The sequence below is a fragment of the Stegodyphus dumicola genome, chromosome 6 (assembly GCF_044657685.1).
Source record: "Stegodyphus dumicola isolate Sdum_Otavi_A_Nest chromosome 6, ASM4465768v1".
Classification (NCBI taxonomy): domain Eukaryota; kingdom Metazoa; phylum Arthropoda; class Arachnida; order Araneae; family Eresidae; genus Stegodyphus; species Stegodyphus dumicola.
In genome coordinates this window covers 23,957,603-23,979,749 of record NC_140773.1, presented here as the reverse complement: position 1 = coordinate 23,979,749, position 22,147 = coordinate 23,957,603, and the positions used below count along the sequence as shown (strand labels likewise).

Below are 22,147 nucleotides of genomic sequence, written 5' to 3'. Positions count from 1 at the left end.
GAGCGACGACGACACATCTGGATTCGGTATCCGGTGTTTTAGTTTCTGTTTCTTGTTGATTCATCACGGGGGGGGGGGGGGTAATGTTACCCGCGTCCGTGATTGTCCTTAAGTCACATGTGCCCCCTGGGTGGTGCTAAATGGGTAACTGTCACAAAGTCCTGTGGCATACTGGGGTTCAGTGGAATGAGGTTCGGTCTGATGATGAGTAATCTTATGACGACCCAACGGCCCGCTCTTCCCTGGGAAAACCGGCGATTGTGGGGAGGATTTGAAATTCCGAGGACCTTTGATCTGGAGAGGAGGGGTCTTGGAGGAAGCAGCCATGTAGAGGATACAGGAGAAAAGCTGAGTTTTGCGTCTCAGGCCGCCAGATAGTACAGGAGCCCGGGGCAGCCTAACCAGCATGTCCTGGCTGCTCTATCAGCTGGTGTATAATCTCGCCTGCCTTGTAGTTCCAGGTGGTGCCTGGGTGGGGTCCTGCATGGCAGAGCGGGGGGCTCTTCCGAGGTCACTACTGGCTGCTTAATCTGGGGCTAGCCCCTCCAAACTGGCTCTTAGAAAATCGGAAGGAATTTTTCTCCCCCTTCCTTCAATCTTATACCAAAATGGATGCTTGCAATACAAAATTAGATAAAAACGCATCTTCTGAAATCCCCACTATAACCACTGTAATTCCTTCTGAGGGAGTGAATGTACCTTCGGGTGCGGACGCTCTTCTCTTCAGGACTACAGAAACCAGAACCGCTGGTGAAAGGGTGAATGTGCCTTCGGACACGGACGCCTTGAACCTAGTGGGGATGGATACTGACTCCTCTGTCAGAAGTACTGTGCCAGATGCGCAAGCGGATGACCAGTCACCAATGACGGAGGTTGTAAATAAAAGAAGAGAAAAAAGGCAACGCCAGAAAGAGCGGAAACGACTGGAGAGGGCCATGGAAGGGATCTCGATCTGTGGGGAGAAGGGAGCGAAAGAGAAAGAGAAAACAGATAAAGCTGGGACCTCTGGAGCAACCTCCAAACCGGTGAGGAAGAACCATCCAAGCAATGAAGAGTCTCGTAAGAGAGAACGCATTGCTGGTGACACCCCGGAAATGGCCCTCAAGAAACGACAGCTATATAGTCAAGCTGCAAGAAAGGCAATCACTCTGCGAATCGTCTGCAAGGATGATTCCAGAGACATAACATCGGTGGATTCAGATTTCATCACCTCTATAATTGATGACCGAATTATAGATGGCTCTATAACCACCTGCAGGGTCCACAAGACAGTCCTGCAGCCGAATGGCCTCAACATTGCATGTGAGGACCAGGAGACTGTGGACATCCTGAAGACTTTAATTAATGATCTACCCGGCCCTGAAGAAAACCATCCAGGTTATCATGCCATGGCTCCCGGAGACAGACCCCCCATGAAGAGGTTTTTCGCTTGGTTTCCTGGTAACAGGTCACCAAAAGATAACATCAAGCTCCTTGATGTTAAGAAGATCGCCATCAAGGCAGTTATCCCTGGAGACGGAGGTAATACCTTGGTGCTGGGAGTAGAACATGAACTTATGGATTATCTGGAGGCCCAGAATTTCAAACTTTTTTGTGGTGCCCGTGGCTGTGTGCAGTTGAAGGAACCAAGGCAACAGGAGAAATCAATTCCTTCGCCCAGGGATCCTCCAAAGAAACAGTTGACGGAAGAAAGGGAGACCGAAAAGGAGTCGGAACCAGAGCTTTCTTTGGAGGCTCTGGAGAAGACATCTGAATAGGTCTCCCTTGTCACTACTTCCTTTGAAGTAGTATGCTAAGGATGCGGCTTTTAACTAAGTCTCTCCTAAAATCCTTCAGGGTAAGTTCTTTTCTTTCATTTAACCTGTTTTAATGGTTAAGGTTAGTCAGTTAAACCTGCAACATAGCAGAGCAGCTTCATACAATTTAGCTGCTGAATTAGGTAAGCAAGGCACTTTTGTTGCCTTAATTCAAGAACCTTGGGTGTACAAGGGTAAAATCCTTGGTAGGCCCATGAACGCGCACTTCTTTTCGACAGAGGGACTTGATAAAAGGCCTAGAACTAGCATTTACATTTCTAAAAATATAAAGGCTATGAAATTATCCCAATTTACATCAGAGGACTTAACTGCTATTGTAATTAAGGACATAAACAGTTCACTGAGAGGAAACATTTGTTTTTGCTCGGTTTACATGGCTTATGACCTTAACATTCCGCAAGAATTTATAGATCTTGTGAGCTTCTGTGAAATAAACAATATTCCTATGGTTATTGGTGGTGATGTTAACACTCACAACCTGTCATGGGGCAGTTCTGATACTAATCCTAGAGGAGAAAAACTCATGGAATTTATAATGAATACCAACCTAACTTGGGTAAATAGGGGAAATCGCCCCACCTTTGTTAACAGAAGAAGAGAAGTCATTGATCTCACATTAACTTCTTCTGATATTTATAACCTTATTGAGAATTGGCATGTAAGTGACAATCCCTCACTTTCTGACCATCGCCTTATACAATTTTGTATTACAGATGAAATTCCAGCTGAATATTTCAGAAACATTAAAAACACAAATTGGGACCTTTATAAGGATTTCCTGGTTTCTAATGTCATTAACCTTCAGGTTTTAGACAATAATTGTACAGTCGAGGAGCTTGATATTCAAGCAAACAACTTGACAAATATCATTATTGAATCTTATCATGCATCATGCCCTCTCAAACGAAGGAAGTACTCTCCTAGCAAGAGGGTTTGGTGGACCAAGGAGCTTGAAAGCCTCCGCCTAGAGGTTCGGAGAGCTCACAGGAAAGCTGTCAGAAATAAATCTGAAGTTAACTGGTCTAACTTCAAAATTCTACAAAGGAAATTTAAAAGGGAAATCAGGAAAACTAAATACAACTCATGGAGATCGTTCTGCACAGATATTCTGTCCTACCATAAGACTGCCAGAGTATATAAGATTCTTAAAAGATCTCAGGAGTCTCAACTCTCATCGGTTATGCGACCTGATGGCAGTTATACTATAAACCCTTTGGATACACTTTCGACCATGTTGAATTTTCATCTGGGGGACAGAAGTGTCACCTCTGACCCCCAGGAAAATCCATCGGAACTACTTCATAATCCATTAGATCTGGATTTTGCTAAGACAAATTATGAATTTTGAAAAGGCTAAAGCGGCCCTTGATGTATTTCTTCCCTTTAAATCTCCAGGGAACGATGGCATTTACCCAATTCTGCTTCAGAAAGGCTGGGATATTTTTGGTCACATTCTCGTGGACATATTCAGGTCCAGTTTGATTTTAGGATATGTTCCTAAGGTTTGGAGAACTTCACGAGGTGTGTTTCTTCCTAAACCAGGAAAAGATACATATGAGAAACCAAACTCTTTTAGAATGATCACGCTAACATCCTTCCAGCTTAAGCTGTTGGAGCGATTGATTTTCTGGCACCTCCAGTCAGATAATAATTTGAAACATACCTTTGGCTTAGACCAACACGGTTTTAGGTCTGGCTTCTCCACTGAGTCGGCCTTACACCAACTCGTGTGGAGAATAGAAAAAACAATTATAGACGGACACTTTGCCATTGGGATTCTACTGGATATTGTAGGAGCCTTTGATAACATCGGTTTCGAGAAAATACATAAGGCCCTTACTGGAAGTCATATTCACCCTATGATAACTAGATGGGTCATCTTCATGATTAAAAACAGGAATATCTGTGTTAGTCTTGCTGACTATGAAATAAAGAGAGATATTACTAAAGGGTGTCCGCAGGGTGGTATTCTTTCTCCGTTTCCTGTGGAACCTGGTTTTCAACTCACTCTTAGTACTTCTACGGGAGGAACCTGGCATGTCACAGGCTTATGCAGATGACCTTATTGTGTTATTACAGGGTTTCGATATCGGAACCCTACATAATCAAGCTCAGCAGATCTTAAAGTTTCACACTGGGGTGATACAAATGGCCTTTCTTTCTCTGCTGAAAAATCTGAGGTCATAGTTTTCACGTGGAGAAGGAAATGGAAACTGGCAGATTTATATCTGGGTCACCAGATTATTAGGCGTAAGGAATGCGTTAAATACCTAGGATGTTACCTGGATAGTAAACTTACATGGATCACCCATATAAAAGAAAAGGCGCAAACGGCCACAAATGTTCTAGTACTTTGTAGGCGAATCGTTGGTAAACAATGGGGCCTTAACCCAAAATCTACTCTATGGATTTATACTGCCATTGTTCGGCCAATGCTTTCTTACGGATGCGTGGTCTGGATTAATGTTATTAACAAAAGCACGTATTTAAACATTTTACAAAAGGTGCAAAGACTTGCTTGCCTAAGCATTAGTGGGGCTTTAAATAGTACCCCTACTGCTGCATTAGAATTTTTACTGCAAATTCCACCCTTGAAATTATTCTTGAGCGGAGAAGTAATTAAAGCCATGTATAGATTGAATAAAAATGGCACATGGTGCCAAAGGACAGGTTTTGGTCATAAAAGCCACCTGAAAAGCCACATTGACATATGTCTGGACTTGGGCAATGAGATCCCTATAATCTATATGCCCAAAGATGCAATTACTAAAACAATAGTTCCAGATAAAGTATTCTCAACTCATATACCAAAAAGGAATGAGATAGAATCTCTAATTGACCTAATTCCAACAGGCTCAATTGAATGTTACACAGATGGATCAAAATCCAACTTCACTGGAGCTGGAGCTATTATAAGGACCAAGGGATCTGAAGAAGATTTCATTAGATTTCATCTATACCTTGGTAAATTTACAACTGTTTTCCAAGCCGAGGTTCTGGCGATCAATATGGTCGCCAGGGAGCTCTTAGCTAAAAATACAGTTGATAAGTATATATATATTCTCTCTGACAGCCAATCAGCCATCTTTTCCCTGGCTAATCGTGTCAAGTTACAAAACTGTGTTTTGAACTGTACTCAAGATCTCAATTCTCTGGCTCAGGCCCATAATACCATTAGTTTAGTCTGGGTCCCAGGTCATTGTGATTTTGCTGGAAATGAACTAGCTGATAAAGTAGCTAAAGATGCTTCGCAACTACCCACGTCTGGCCCAGAACCATTTTACCCAGTTTCATATCAAACGGTTAAAAAAGAAGTAAGAAGCTGGATAAAGAACAAACATGATGATATATGGTCTAAACTTCCACACTGTGCTCATTCTAAATTGGTGCTCAGTACACTTAACTTTTCAGGTAAACTCATACACCTCAGTAGAACTAACTTACGCCAGGTAATTCAAATTGTTACTGGACATGCTTATCTAGCTAAGCATCTCCACAAATGTGGTCTTGTCGAATCTCCTCTCTGCCCAGCTTGTGGAGAAGAAGAGGAAACACCTTTTCACTTTCTGGGACGATGTCCGGTGTTCTCTGTCCCTAGAAACAAATTCCTTGGGTTTCCCTATATTACCTTTGATCAAGCCCTTTTATACAAAGGGCTCTCTGGCATAATAGGGTTTCTGATGTATACTAAACACCTACAGGTAAGGTGAATATGGAACCACAAGAAACAAGCATTGAGACGCCCTATGAGTTCTTTTTTTTTTTTTTTTTTTTTGGAAAAGAAACTATGCAGGGATTTCCCTCTCATAGCTGTGTTTTGGAATATATTGATATCAAATCTTTATACACTACCTGGCCATTTGGCTTGAGAATGCACCTCTGCCCTCCTTATTTATTTATTTATTTATTTGACTCTCCATCGCACTCTTGTTTGGTCAAGAATTTGCGTTTGGTGGTTTGGGAGGGATTGAATCGGTTTTCCATCCAATAGGCAAGTTTTTACGATCCAGCCGACACCTTGAACTTAGAGATGGGATCTTTTGCTGATACTATAGATTTGGTGTCAGTTTGAGATCTTATCTATTTATTATTTACCTTTTACGGGAGTTACCATTTAAATCCCTTGATTTAAATGATTAAATGGCGGAAGAGTAATGGGCAATTTTGCCTAAACTCCTTTCCTTCTTTTCATAAGAAGGAAGCGCCCTATTGTTATGTTATGTTATATGATTCATCACGAGATTACATGCATTCTTTGCTTGCCGTGTTTGAAAACCTGTGTATGTTTTCTTTGAGTTTTGCCGCGGTTCATTTTTTTGTTTCAATTTTAGATAACAGCAGGTTCACAATGATTTACCTAATGAAAAAGAAAAATGAAGTAATTTCTAAATTAAAACAATTTATTGCTCTTACAAACAATACATTTGGGAGAAAGGTAAAAACGCTAAGATGTGATAACGATCTTTTACAACAAAAGATTATGAGAGTGAAGTGCTACTGAGGCTATAAAAATGTTTTACAACACATTACAAAAAAGATAATAAAATTATTGCCAATTTCCACGAAGAGAGCTCACTTTTCAAGGGGAGTACCTCTCCCCCTAAATATATCCCGTAATCTGGTTATGACCATGTTTCATCTCCTTTTTATGCTTGAATGAATTATTCCTCATTGCGAATAGAGTACAAATAAGTCTCAGCTGTTTGAAAAAAATGGTGCACCGGTTAAAGGACTTTAATGTAAAACATCAAATCATAAAGATGGACATCCGCTAACAACATAACCTTGAAATATTAGTGATGTTGTAACAGCATCATATATATATATATTTTTTTTTTTTTTCATGCGAAAATGTCGAGTTTTGAGCTGAGTAAGTCGAGTTTTGAGTCATCATTTGTTGAAACTTTTGATTTACCTTTTTAATTTGAAAAAACCTCCAACTGAGGTGCATGGATTGCTTGTAGAAGCATATGGTGTGGCTGCCTCTATTGAGAAAAGTTGTTGTGAGTAGTTTCAAAAGCTTACGAATGATAAATTTGACATCATAGACAAAGAAGGAGGAAAAGGATGAAAGTGTATGAAGACATGGAATTAGAAGCATTATTGGATGAAGATCTGTGTATAATACAAGTAGAACTTGCATTTACATTAGAAGTGACTCAACAAACAATTTCACATCATTTAAAATCATGAATGATTCAAAAGCAAGGAAACTGTTCTATATGAACTGAAGATGAGAAACATTGAACATCAATTATTTACACATGAAATGCTGCTTGCCAGGTGCAAATGAAAGAGTTTAGGTCCACTATGATATCTGAAAAAAGAAGAAGAAATGAGGACGACAGCTAAGCCGAATAATTTAGATTAATTTAAGATTTGTTTCAAATGATGAAACATATTCATCAGCAGTATTTCACATCATATGAAGAAACCAAAAATTGGGTTGATTCGTGGCTAGCCTCAAAAGATGAAGCGTTCTTTTGATGCAGTATCCATATGCTGCCAGAAAGATGGGAAAAAGTAGTGGTTAGCAAAGGAAAATACTTTGAGTAAAACATGACATACCATTCTTTCACAATAAACCGCCAATTTTTTATAAAAAGAAGGCAGAAACTTAATTATATTTCTGATAAATAAAATTTATATAAATTGGATTTAAGCTAATAACTTTCATGCCAAGGTTATTATTTAAAAGCTTTGGTGTAAATTATTCCCTTATATACAATATATATTTCTTTTTTTAGTAATTTAAGCTGCTATGTTTTTATTTTATTTTGAAACAACTCTTTTGACTACATTTTTAATTTTATTTTGCAAAATTTATGTTGACACAATTTATAATTTGCAGAACCATTAAGTTGCTCAAAGTGTACTGATTTTTCACTAACTTTTTTTTTTTTGGCTTGTTCAGTTTTAATTTTAATATATATATGTATGATATATATGGCTTTTCAACACATGCAGATTCAATCGTTACATTAATCTTCATGCTGAAATTCAATTATTTTTACATCAAAATAAAATATTTAAATGATGATTTTTTAAGAATATTAAAAGTGATTTATTAAGGAGACATAATAATTTTAGTAAGACCCTTCATTACCTTAGAAGTCCCCCCCCCCAAACAGACACATATATATACACTACTTATTAGAATTAACAAACTTGATGAAATTACCAATATTGATAACTAAAATATTATTTTGAGATATAACATTTACATTGTTATATTTTATAATCCAACAATTCCAGTAAATAAAGAGAAAGAACAAAATTGAGCAGACTCATGTAAATAATACATCTTATAACATCAATGTTGATTAAAACATACATTATTCATTGAGATTACTGCATTAAAAAATGTTACTAGATTTACTTCTACACGATTTCATTTTCTATCTGAAGTTAAAAAAAAGCACAAATAATCTGCTTATATTAAAACAAAGTATATATAGAATTTTAATTTTTACCATTTAAAATTTGAGAAGCAAAGGTTAAAGTATAAGTACCTAGTTTCAAGAATAATAGTTTATAAAACATCTCATTCTTTAGAGCTTTTATAAAGACATTTATATCATAAATGAATGCAAATTACCCTATCAGCTAAAATAGCAGAAAGTATAGGTAGCTCAACAGCTCGGCCAGATTTTAATATTTCCTGCCACAACTGGTTTAATTTCTGTGTAAGCATAATATTCCCTTTGATTTTCAGTCTTCCTGTCATGAATGCCTAGGAAAAAAAATAAACAAATGTTTTATATTTCTCACAAATCTTGATTTCTGCATTAAGTATCATTTAAAAACAAAAAATTATACTTTAACACGTTGAGCGCGGTGCTGGGCCCTATGGACTGGCAGTTAATTTTCTGCGTCGCCGGCATCGGTACACATCCGAGCCCGGAAGTGAACCTTCCATGTGGCTGCCATCGGTCCCTGGGAACCGGCACTGGAATTTCGTTTGGCTGGCATCGGTTCGCAGGACCAACAGTATTAACATTGGCCACAACGAGCTTTGTCATGCACAGGCAGGACTGGTATGTTGGTAACCGACAAAGCTCACCAACAGATAAGTTCTAATTAGTGAAGTCACGGATCACCCTGCAGCACTGCACCGCTTGATCACTCGCGCTGGCTGAACAGAAAGGACAGCATATTTGGTGCCACGCTCAACGTGTTAATAAGAAGAATGCAGTAAGCTTGTTAAATAAGATTTTAAAACTTTTTGCCACTACTGCTAAAATTTAAATGTAACTAAGCTCTAACCTCAAAGGCTTCTTACTAAAATTAATTAATTATTAACAATTCACTCTCTATGTGAAATAAATACTACTTTATAAATTATATTTGCGGTAATATAAGTGAGTACAGTACAAAGTCCGAAATCCAGACGTCCAATATCCGGAATGATCTAAGATTCAGACATCAAAACCACCAACAACACTTTTCTCGTAGGATTTATGCATGCGCATTTGATTCCCCTCTCCATGCATAATAAAACATCTGGAGAGTCTCGATTCTTAATTTCACTTCGAAACTAAATAAAATCTCTTGTTATTGAAGAAACAACCATTTTAGCATAAATTTGGCTCCGTTGCTGCATATTTCCTTGGCACACATCTCAAACCGAAACATTCCACATAGATACATCGTTGATCAGACGCAAACCTGCCGAATCACTACTTATTATACTTTCCTTTCATCACTGCATGTTTCAAAACATGACAACTTGAGTAATGACTCATGTAACAATGCCTAAACAATTTTTTATGTTATTAATTGGATACCCAAGTAGCACACGACGTTGCAAACTGGTCCGAAGAGGTTGCAAACTGGTTGCGGTAACTTTTACGTCTTTACAAGGTTGCAAAGACAAAATATTTGCCTTGCATCTTGCCAATTTGTCGACGTCACTGAAACGTCATGAAATGACCGCTTTAAACCTCGTCTAAAATTTTTCACGGATCATTTCATCACGCATTTTAGCATTTTTTTTTTTTTTTATTATTTCAGCAGCATTATTTTTAGAATGAAAAGAGACTAAATCTCCCCTTTCATGAATCTGAAGTCCACATAACATTTACTTTGAAATGTTTCATTACTTTATTTCATCTAAATATATTAATCTAAGGTAGATTCATCTAATGAAATGTAAATTTAATATAAATACTTTTGATTTATTAAATTTAATTAGTACTAAAAATACATGCTAAATTATTGTTTAAAATTTTGTTACAATAATTAATACTTATATTTTTTATAACTATTATAGCAAAATATTTAAAAATGAAACTAATCTATAAAGTAAGTTATTAAGTGCATTTTATATACTACAAAAAAATTATATTTCCGAAATCAATGCAAATCACACGTTAGCAACTAGTTTACTATTGAAATATGACTTGTTTTTGAAGTAAGGATGAATTCATGGCTGTCCAATATATATGGCGGAAGGAGAAGCAGACTTGTACATTCTTTACTGGATGCTTATATAAGAAACATCTCGAGATTTGCGCTTTTTGGCTAGCTGCCAAATTCGAACAACTGCACAATTAATTCAGATTCTAGAAGTTCTTTCAAGTCATTGGGTAAAGATGCCAGCTGTAAGGCAATTTGAGAAGACTTAAAAAGACTTACTTCATGTTTGAAATTGAATTAAGCATTGGCTGATATAAATAATATTGCTTATATTAAAAGTAAATGTAATGCACTGTCAGTCAAAGAACGCATTGTGAATCTTCTCATTGTTCTGTATCTATTTACTTCAACTGCCTTCAGCGAGTGAAATTATTGTCAGAATGCTGAATTGTGCTTATTTTGTGCGTGAATCTAGTGTTCATGAAATAGTGTCTCTGTGAACTATAGTGGTCTATGGAATATATTATTCGTGAAATAGTGTCTCTGTGATTCGTAAAATAATAGTGTCTGTCTCTGTGGTTCATGAAATAGTGTCTCTGTGAAAACAATGTCTGTCTCCAATCGCTGTGGTTCCCGCAGTGCAATATTTGGATAAACTTACTAGCTTTGTGGTTCAGTTATAACGTTATAAGTGCTATATCGCATATCATTCATATTAATTGATTATTGTGTTCATATTAAAAAGTTGGCTTTCAGAATTAATTCATACAAAACCAAAAATAGCACACAACGGTAAGCCACTTTCTCTGGTTTTGCTTAAAATGCAATTAATGCAGAAGCAACAACAATTCAAGCTGTTATGGTATGTTCACTATTTTCAAAGTACAAAGAAATTATTGGTACCAGTACTTAATATGACTGCTGAAGATGAATTTATATGCATATAAGCAATTAATCAATTATTAAAATTAATAATAATGCACATTCTACAGTATATTGTCTTTTGTACAGTATGCAGAAAATGTTAATGATTTTAGACAATGTTGAAATGTATGATCGTAAAACTAGTTTTAAGGAAACATTAGCATTTCTTTGAAATATTGTAATCTATAATTATGCGATATTTAATTGTGTAATATTAAAAAACACTAAATATTTTTATTAATTGCAAATTGCAGTTTTATTACTTTTCCTTTGGTATCTATTCTTCCAAACAGTGTAATTCGTGTTTTTTTTTTTTTTTAATATTGCCGTTATGTATGTTTATTAGATTATCTTAATAAATGAATGTTGGAAATAAGGTTTTATTTTTTATTAAATTTAAGTATTTCCTATTTTCTTTGCTTTCTTTTTATGTGCTTGTGATAACAAAGAAATTCATAATAAATAGAAACAAAAAGTTTCGTGTGCTATTTAACAAAGAGCTTATTTTAACGTACTTAGCTTACTATGGTATACTATATTATTTCTATTATTTCTGTACAGTAACAAAAAGGAAAGTTATTGATGATAAAAAGTGCATAAAATAATCATTGTAATCTACCACTATTCTAAAATGTAGAAACTAAAAATAAGTAAATACATTAATATATGATCGAAAGAAATTGTGTTAAAAATCATCAGCATTACTAGTAAATACTGCATTCCATAATTATTGCACTTTTAATTGTTTACTATTTAAAAAACACAAATATTTTTTTTTATTAATCGGAAATTTAAGTTCTGTTACCTTCCTTCTGCTATTTATACTTTCAAACACTATTAGTTCATGTTTTTTCTTAAATAGTGCTGTCATGTAAGTTGTTTGTTACGTTATTATTTCATTTTAGATATGAATATGGGAAGTTATTAGATTTAGGTATATTTTTGATCACATTTATTAACTACTTTATACTGTCTTTCATTTGCATATCTTGCAGATATAGAAGTTAATGGTTGTATTTTTTACTGTGAAACGCGAATAAATTTATTTATACTTGAGTTCAGGTAAAATACCAATTATGTTACCTAATTTATCATGACAGGGGCAATTTTCAATGCCTCTGAGATTTAACAGAAATAAATGTGATAATGCTGTTATCAGAAACGCTTTTTTTTTTTTACCCACATATATATCTTTACTTTTATTTATGTCTAATTGAGTTTTATTTACTTAAAACCTACTATTAATGTTATATATTTATAATAACCACTTTCATAATTACTCTCACTTAAGGAACAAAAAATGATGAAATCTTAATCATAACTTAGAATTTAAGTTATTTAAAAAATATAGTTTAAAGTACTGAAAATAATTAAGGCTATTATTAATTATGCATATTTAGTCTAAAGAGAAATTTAAAAACTTTAAAGTACTGAAAATAATTAAGCTATTATTAATTATGCATATTTAGTCTAAAGAGGAAAAAAATGTATTATCGTCTGGTTTTAAGGAAATGATAAAATATTTAAACTTTAGAAAAATACAAGGAATACAAAAATTTAAAAAAGTATAAAAATATATTAATTATTAATATTTTTCTGCATAAATCAATATGTAACTCAAGGACATAATAACAACATTTTCACAACTGTTGCAAAAAGGTGGAATTTTGCGAACATTTAGGCGTCTTTAAGATGTTGTGATATGATGCTTTCACAAGCAAAATATCCCCTGTGAAAGATACAACAACGTCTATGTGACAAAAACCTCATCTGCAAAGACGTAATAAAGACGTCTTTGCAATGGTTGCAAAACAGTGGATGTTCGCGGACATCTGGGCATTTTAAAAACGACATATTGCAACATTTTTGGAATGACATCTGCGACGAGTTTGCAATGACATTATGACGTTGCTGTGCCCCTTGGGAAATAAAAGGAGTATGGTAACCTTTTATGTTGATATTACGCTTGCCGATGATCACACATTTAAGTTAAATGTGCTAAAAATGCTGAAGAGGAAAAGTTTACCAAAAATTTCTTTCCATATGCTAAAAATAGATTTTGTTGATGATACTCATAGACCCAAAGATTACATTTACGGCTATTTGAATTAAGAATAACTGATTTGTTATTCACATAATCCCAGAACCATATGGCCAGGGCTCAAAGGCCGCACCGAGTCACAGAATTTAGGACCCACAGAGACTGCATCAGGTGGTAAGATATGTAGCGCCAGCCCTCAATAAGGCTTAAGTATATGTGGGAATTTATTTATTCAGAACTCTGATAAACCTTAAGCATGTGCAAGAAATAGACATAAATATAATAAATAACTAAACTAATACAATTCAGGCTTAATTGCCTCAGTGTGCGATAGAAGCAAGATAAAATTTAACAGAACAACTTGTCACTAGTCGACAAGCTCCTTACGTTCAAGCCAAATATATATAGTGAAGGATAGCTAAATTTGATGATGATAGCCACTAATTTTAAAGGTTTTCGGATATTGCAAAACGAAGGTGAAATTTTCGAATTAACAGATTTTGTAAAGAAATGTGGAGAAGCGGTAATAAATGAAGATGATATAAAAGAAGTTTTTCATTGTGATGACAATGTTTCTCAATCAATCAATTAATGAATGGCAAAATCTGTAGTATGGCTCTAGATCCAGAAATTACTGCTACTGATAGTGAAAAAAGTGAGAGAAGTTACTGAAAACAAAAAAATTTCGATTGACAAGTTAGTCGGAATTCTCAACACAGCAGTTATAGGACATCAACAATGTAGCTGAACAAGAGATTATGTCTGTATACAGAATTAAAGGGAAAGTATTAGCACAAAAAAAAAAAAAAAAAAAAAAGAAGCAACTTAAACAATTTCATTGAAAGAAATGTTTAATAAGGTAAACAAATAAATATTAAGCTCTTTTTTTGTAGATTTTGATACCCTTTAGATCATAAATACTTCATTATTTCATAAATCATGATTTCATATCTTTAATAATATAATTTCTACATGCCATCTTACTAGATTGCAATAAATGCAAGGCTTATTTTTACTGTGGTCATTACAACAGCCCACAGAAAAATTCAAAAAGTTATTCTAAACACTCGATGGAAAACTTCTAAGAAATTTGGCAACAAATTTAAAGAATTTGCCTTCAATACTGTAAAAGATGCTTTAAAATTTAAATGAAATTAAATAAATTTTAAAAAATTATTTAAAAATTATTTTCTTTTCATTTTTATCACAATATTATTTTTAATTTCAATGCAGGAGAATTATTGATAGTGAAATACAATTATAGAAGTACACACATTCACTCTTAAAATTAAAGTACTCATTGATTGGATAATATATGATGCATTACAAAAAATAATAAATTATATGTTACAAAAATAAGTATGAATGAGCAATTTGTTTTCTTTTAAATAACATTAAATTCATTAAAATATGGAAGGACACTTTAAAGTGAACATGGGTACATAAAGCTGACAATTTTTTTTATATCTAGTATTTCATCTAAATTAGCTAATACTCTATTAAATTAAACCAATCTTTATAAACTCAGATAAAACAGAAAAGATGCCAACTCACTCTTTGTGGGTTCAGTTTTCCTAACATCATAAGTATAACATCTTCATCCTCCATTGTCAGAATAACATCAGCTTTCCCAGATTTTGGAGGACCTCTGTAGATAGATCCAGATCCACTTTTCAAATCCACAGCTGCAACAGACATAAAAGATAAACCACAGAATAGGTATTGTCACTCAAAAGGGTAAAAAAAAACACCAATACGCATGTACATATTACAAAAAAATATCTTCACACAAGTGAAAAAAAAATGCCCTAACAATATAGGAAACCTACAGAAAATGCAAACACTAAAAACTGAAATAAATGAATGGATTAATTGTTTATTGTATGGATGACGGCAGAAAAAGCCTTAATTGCATATAAGCATCTTCGTAAATGAAAAAAATAATTAAAACATATGAGTATTTCCTATTCTTACATAATAAATATTTATATAACTTTAAACAATTTTAATGTCAATTTTTTTACTTATTTTTTTAATTGAATTAATAAGTAATTGAATTAAATTGTTTTTTTTTAAAGTAAATAAACGGATTCTATAAATAAAACCGAACAAAACAATAGAATTTAGAAATGAAACTTGTTTCAATTTACTCATCAAAAGACACCTGAAATGATTCAGTTTTAAAAGAAAATTTTCAAACAATACAAACATTAGCACTTGTAGTAAAGCACTAATTATTAACAAGCTTATTTCTACTCCATCAAAATAATAATAACAAATAAATGAAATTTTGAAATAAAAATAAATAAATAGGTAAGATTTAACCAAAATTATACAAAACATTATTTTAAATACTTCTATAGTAAACCTATGATAAAAAGTAAACTTTAACAAAAATGTGAAGATAACTTTCTAAATAAAAAATAAATAAATAGGTATTTATCCAAATTTCATACATTACATTTTTTTAATATTTCTACTGTAAACATATGACAAAAAGTAAGCTTTAGCAAAAATATGATGATAACTTTCTGTACTGATAATGATATCAATTTTCCATTACTATATAAGTAAAATTTAAAACATTTCGAACTGAAGTATTAACACCACAAAATATTATTTCAAACAAATAACTATTCTCAATTCTCAAATTAAATTAAAAGAAAATAATAATATTAATGATATTATAAACTAAGTTTACATAATGAAAATTATTAAAGACAAAATATTCATGTAGGTGCATACAAATTGGTAAAGCATTCTAAAAGCAAATGTAATGTGTAGAATAACAATATGATTTCCAATAAACACAGTTTTCACTCAATTGTATAAGTAAACATTTCTCTTCTGATACTTTTATGAAATGATTATAAATATTAACTTACTCCATTCTGATATTTTTTTTCCACTCTGGAGTATATTCCAGTTATATACAACTTTCATCTTTTTTGCCAACTCTGGCTCTTCACCAAGTCTCTCGGCAAAAATTTGAAATACAAAATCCGATTTCAAAGTAGCTGGCATCTGCAACGCGAGAAAACATTTTACTCAAATACAGGAACATATTTTACTTTGATTTGTTTAAATACTACATAAAATATACAATCAGTATATGCTGAGTGATTGAAAAGCAACAGAAAAAGCACGAATTCATTGCTTCTGTTAGTGTAATTTTGTACTTTTGTAAAATGAAACTGAATGCAGTGTTCACCAAAGCAATATAAAATTGTCAAAGTTGCCTGATGTTAAATAAAGAAACGTTTTTGCTTATGATTTAGGGTATTTGTTTTTTACAACAAGGTTTAGAAAACATAGGGGGATCTTTAGTCTCAATAAAATGAAAAATTGCCAAAGTTTGATTATTGTTAGTTACATAAAGAAGGAATAGTGAGCTCAGGATACTCAGACATTTATTAAAATTAAGAGTCATAAGATGCACAGATATGTCTAAATCAAACGAACTCTTAATCAATTTGCCACGAGATGTCAAACCAAATGCAGAATCGATAAGGTAGAGTAGCAACATCAACAAGTAATACCTATTTCTTAAGGAAATCAGCACCGAGGTTGACCGAGTTACATCTGAAATGAAAAATAACCAATTAAAGATGCAACAAATTTAAATCCAAAGTAAGACATTTAATGACAAACATGGGAATCTTAGTTCCCTTCACGCTCAACAAAACCAAATCTTGAGAACAGTGAGCATGCATCATAAGCCCAGAACAGTGAGCCTGCATTTTTGGTAATATCAATACATCTGCCCCAGTATCAATTAAATGTTTTAATCTTTGACAACCAGTTTGCACTATTCTCCATCTGTTGAAGAACAAAATTTGCAGATTCATAACATCCCTTAAACTTGTTTGGTGTCAGTTCCTGTACTGCTAAATTTTGTAAGGATACATCTTCAGGATGATCCTGAGTGATCATCAGACAATCCCATACAAAATACCAGTTTCCCAGAACTGGTATTTTGGATGTATTTTTGATATACTGTAAGGGCCCTTATTTTCACGAAAATGAATATATCGATGATTTCGTGAGTTGAAAATTTCGAGAATTCTATATGAACAGAACCGAAAGTTGAAAAATTTCAAAAGTGCCTAAGTAAAGTTGAGAAAGTTGAAAAATTCCAAAAGTACATCTTTTGCATGAAGCATTTTAAGAAACTTCCTTTTGTTCAAAAAGTTCGTCCCCCCTCCCTGTTCCCGTCTAAATGGCGAGTTCAAGCGTTTGCTCAAGAATGAGTTTATTGAGTGGTATTCTAATGAGCTTCAATTTCTAGAGGAAAAAAATCTGTGGACTTGCGAATATCACGACTATAACCGATTCACGCTTCTTGGCTTGTGTGCGTATTTAACGGTATTGAAGCCAAACACGAGATAATTTTGAATGCCTTCAAAGAAGCTGGTATAAATAGTATTCTAAGTGAATGAGCTGCCTTCTATTAATTTTATTGTTTTATATTCAAGAAATATAGTTGTATATTATTCAAAAAATAGTTATAAGAAAGGAAGTTGTCAAGAAAAAGCTTGTAACTGTGCAATAAATCATTAAATTTTGGGTAAGTGAAAAATTATTAAAAAAACACATTGTTATCAAACAATAGATTCTGCATAAAAACAAACCATAGAAAACACATACTTCTCCTAGTTGAGAAGGATCATTCCCAGAACTTTCATCTGAGTCTTTGGGAGCTCCAGCAAATGACACTTTTTCAGTTTCTTCTTCTGGATTTTCCCAAATTGCTTGTAGTTTCTGAGATGCAAGTACATTGCCTGTAATTTTCAATTTTCCAGACATGAATGCCTAAAAATAAAAGGAAAACAAAGTATAGTTAGTACAATATAACTATAATTTGATTAAAATCCTGAATCAATTTAATAAATTAATTTTTTGTCATATTGTACTAACTATTGTACTATAATAGTTAGTACAATATGACAAATTAATAATGAAATTTCAATTCAAGCATAAAGCAGTGCATTCATAAATAGACAGACAAATTATGCAAGAAAATAACATAATGAGATGAAATCTCCAGGCTGAAAAACAAGATACTTGTAATGGGTATAGAAAATGACAACTAGCACAGATTCAGTACAAATTATGAGAAACTGAATTGTCCTAAATTAAGAAACAACAATACGAAAAGAAAACATAAAAATGGCAATCGGTTGAATATGCAATATTATTAACTAAAAAAGATTAATACTCAAAATATTATATAAAGCTAAATTTCAAGAAAAATAAAATTTCTTCAGTGGCTGCTTTATAAAATGTTAAAAAATAACTTTCCTAAAAGTCTAAAAATATATATTGATAAATAATAGACAGATAGAAATATAGATATAAATACACATATTATGTACTATAACCAAACTAACATACACAAAAGACTCACCTGGCCTTTTAAATTAGCTATAATTAACAAAACACAATTAAAATAAAACATTACAATAAAAGGCGTTATAATTACACATTTAAGTTACAAAGTAAATCTCGGGGAACACCATGCTCAGTCCATGATTACAGTACATCAGCTGAAGGCGATCTTTTTTTTTGGCCGGTGTTTCTTCCAGCAGCCGCTAGGTAGCACTCATTGAGCTGTGGGGTTACAGACTCCCCCTCTGGCTCGTACGACGTCTCGGTGAAGAGCCAGAAATATGTTTCTTTGGTCTGCCTCGTCTCCAAAGGGGTGCTATAGTCCCACTATCTCTTGAAACAGGCAGTTCATAAGCATGTAAGGCTGAGCTGTGGTAAGTCTCAAGGACTTCATCTGCCTTTAGCTAGATCAGCAATATCATATGTAGTGGGTAAACTATTGGTTATCGCTGAATAGGTGCTTCAAGTCTAGGCATGAATTTCTGGCACTTTCTATTATGTGGTCTGCAAATAGAATGTAACATCACCCATAGTCTATCACATGGTTCGTAAGAAGCCTTTTGTTGTCGACAATCATAATATATTTTTGTGCTTATCATATTCTTCATTAAATCGGGATGATTCATTAGCAGCAGAGAATCTGGATGATTCCCTTCAAGCTTCATTGAATCAGGATGATTCATGGAACAGCATAGAATTAGGATGATACTCTTCAAACTTCACTGAATCAGAATGATTCTCTTCAAATTTCACTGAATCAGTTTGAACAGAATCGGAATGATCCTTTTCGTACTTCACTGAATCGGGATGATTCCTCACACAACACAGAATCAGGATGATTTTGATTCACTCGAACCTTTCTGAATCAGGATGATTCACTTCAAACCTCATTGAATCGGGATGATTCTTTTCAAACTTCATTGAATCAGGATGATTCATCAGCAGCATAGAATCGGGATGATTCTCTTCAAGCTTTATTGAATCAGGATGATTCTCTTCAAGCTTTATTGAATCAGGATGATTCATGGTATAGCATAGGATTAGGATGATACTTTTCAAACTTCACTGATTCAGGATGATTCATGGCATAGTATAGGATTAGGATGATACTTTTCAAACTTCACTGATTCAGGATGATTCATGGCATAGCATAGGATTAGGATGATACTCTTCAAACGATTCTCTTCAAACTTCACTGAATTAGAATGATTCATTCAAAACTCCATAGAATCGGGATGATCCTTTTCATACTTCATTGAATCGGAATGATCCTTTTCAAACTTCATTAAATCGGGATGATTCATTCAAAACTGCAGTTTTGAATCAGGATGATTCTCTTCATACTTCATTGAATCCGGATGATTCTTTTCCAACTCCATAGAATCAGGATGATTCTCTTCATACTTCCTGGAATCGGGATGATTCTCTTCATACTTCATGGAATCGGGATGATTCACTCAAAACTCCATAGAATCACGATGGTTGTCTTCACACTTCATTGAATTGAGATGATTCACTCTTCAAACTTCCTGAATCGGGATGATTCTCTCTTCAAACTTCCTGAATCGGGATGATTCTTTTCAAATTCATTGAATCAGGATTATTCATCACACACCACAGAATCAGGATGATTCTCTTCATACTTCATTGAATCGGGATGATTCATTCAACAGCACAGAATCAGGATGATTCTCTTCAAACCTTCACTGAATAGGAATGATTCATTCAACAATACAGAATCAGGGTAATTCATTCAACAGCACAGAATCAGGATGATTCTCTTCAAACTTTACTGAATTGGAATGATTCATTCAACAGTATAGAATCAGGATGATTCTAGAAAAGTTCACTACATGGAATTGAATCTCCCCCTGGTTCGAAGCAGTTCTCTTGAATTTTTGCAATAAACAATTTAGTTGAGTATGCTGTTTTATATGTATATGTTTATCTCCGTCATTTCGAAGATTCACTAAAGTGGATGTTTCAAAACTTTAGCTTAATTGGAAATTTATAGATTTCTTTGTCTACATGCATAATTAGCTCTTTGAGTTGAATCGCTTTCAAATTATCTGAGACGGGCAGACCCAGTTCTGTGATTAACACTTGCAGATCCTTTTTTCTGGTTAGTCCCAAAAATGCATGTTATCATATTTTCAATGTCTGTTGAAAAGTTCAATATTTGTTTGAAAAAAAAATTATATGTTCTGAAATTTTATGAATTTCTTAATTACCTTTAACAATTACATAATACAGTCAAAAGTCGTTAATCCGGACTCGTCGGGACTTCGCCGAATCCGGATTACCGATTTTTCCGGATTATAGATCATCAGTTTAAATCTGGTAAAACGGCATGCAGAAATTATAAAATTAAAAATATGAAACCGTAATTTATGAAATAAAGAACAATTATGATCTAAAGGGTATCAAAATTTACAAAAAAAAAAAAAAAACTTAATATTTATTTGTTTACTTTATTAAACATTTCTTTCAATGTAAGTTGTTCAAGTTGCTTCGTTTTTTATGTGATAATACATTCTCTTTAATTCTATAAACAGACATAATTTCTTGTTCACTTACAAAGTTCGGCTGTTCAAGTCCTACAATTGCTGTGTCGAGAATACCAACTAATTTGTCAATCGAAATTTTTTCCTTTTCAATAACCTCTGTTACTTTCTTTGCTATCGGAAGCGAATTATAATGACGAGGAATTTAATTTAAATCATTTAAAAAACGGAGTACATAGAGATGAAATACTACATTTAGTAAGGAATTATAAGCCAAATAAAATAAAAATATCTGCCCTGAAGATAAGGATAGTGTTGACAGATTAACTTCCAATTCATTGCGCGGTGCGGCGTTTCCCCCCCCCCCGGCCCGCAGAGCAGCATGAAATTGATAAACAGATTTCGGAATGGTTTGAGAAATGAAGGATATGCCTTTATCCATTTTTTGCAGGAATTCCACTTTTTGTTTAATGTACTTCGAAACATACTTTCGCTTTGTAGATCCTTTACATATTAGTAAATATATATCGCAAATTCTATTTGACATAATCGAAAGTTCAAGCTTACTTTTATAAAATTGCTCTAACAGTCTGCAAAAAATAATAAGCCGGATCCAATTCGAAGATTAAGGAACAACGCAATCTGCAACATTAACTGAATTAGATAATTTTAGCTTAGCTTATACCGTCCGTTATACATTAAATACTGCGCATACCGTCCGTTGCGCAAGCGTAAATGTATTATGCGCAGGTGTATATGCATATTCGCAGCCGTAAAAGTCTTATGGCATGCGTCAACGCGACGCATGCGCAGAAAGCTTGTAGCTTTGAGATCCGGATTATGGGTGTCCCAATTAATGACTTTTGACTGTATTTGAAAAACAACATCGAACAAAATCGTTAATCTGAGATTACTTTGAAAACGAAAGTAACATTTTACTAAGATTGGTACACTTGCTAATGGACAATAAAATGTACAAATTTAAACATACATTGGACATAAAATCCCGAAAATAGAATTTAATTTTGATAAATCTTCTATTCCTAATGGCTATGATGTCTACAAAATCCTAAATGCTCTAAGAAATTAATTTTGACTGTAGTTTTCTTTGTAAA

At 33.6% G+C, this 22,147-nt stretch overlaps 1 protein-coding gene across 2 annotated transcripts in view; it reads right to left on the bottom strand.

Annotated features, from left to right (window-relative positions):
• Positions 1-22,147, bottom strand: part of Mfe2 (peroxisomal Multifunctional enzyme type 2) — a 140,757-nt gene that overhangs the window by 9,024 nt on the left and 109,586 nt on the right. For both annotated transcript variants that reach the window (XM_085818182.1, XM_085818183.1), the window contains exons 25-28: positions 17,788-17,952; positions 16,026-16,164; positions 14,695-14,825; positions 8,416-8,550 (exon numbers count right to left, since the gene is read on the bottom strand). In XM_085818182.1, coding sequence (XP_085674308.1) covers positions 8,416-8,550; positions 14,695-14,825; positions 16,026-16,164; positions 17,788-17,952 — 570 coding nt within the window. The remainder of the gene's footprint in view (positions 1-8,415; positions 8,551-14,694; positions 14,826-16,025; positions 16,165-17,787; positions 17,953-22,147) is intronic.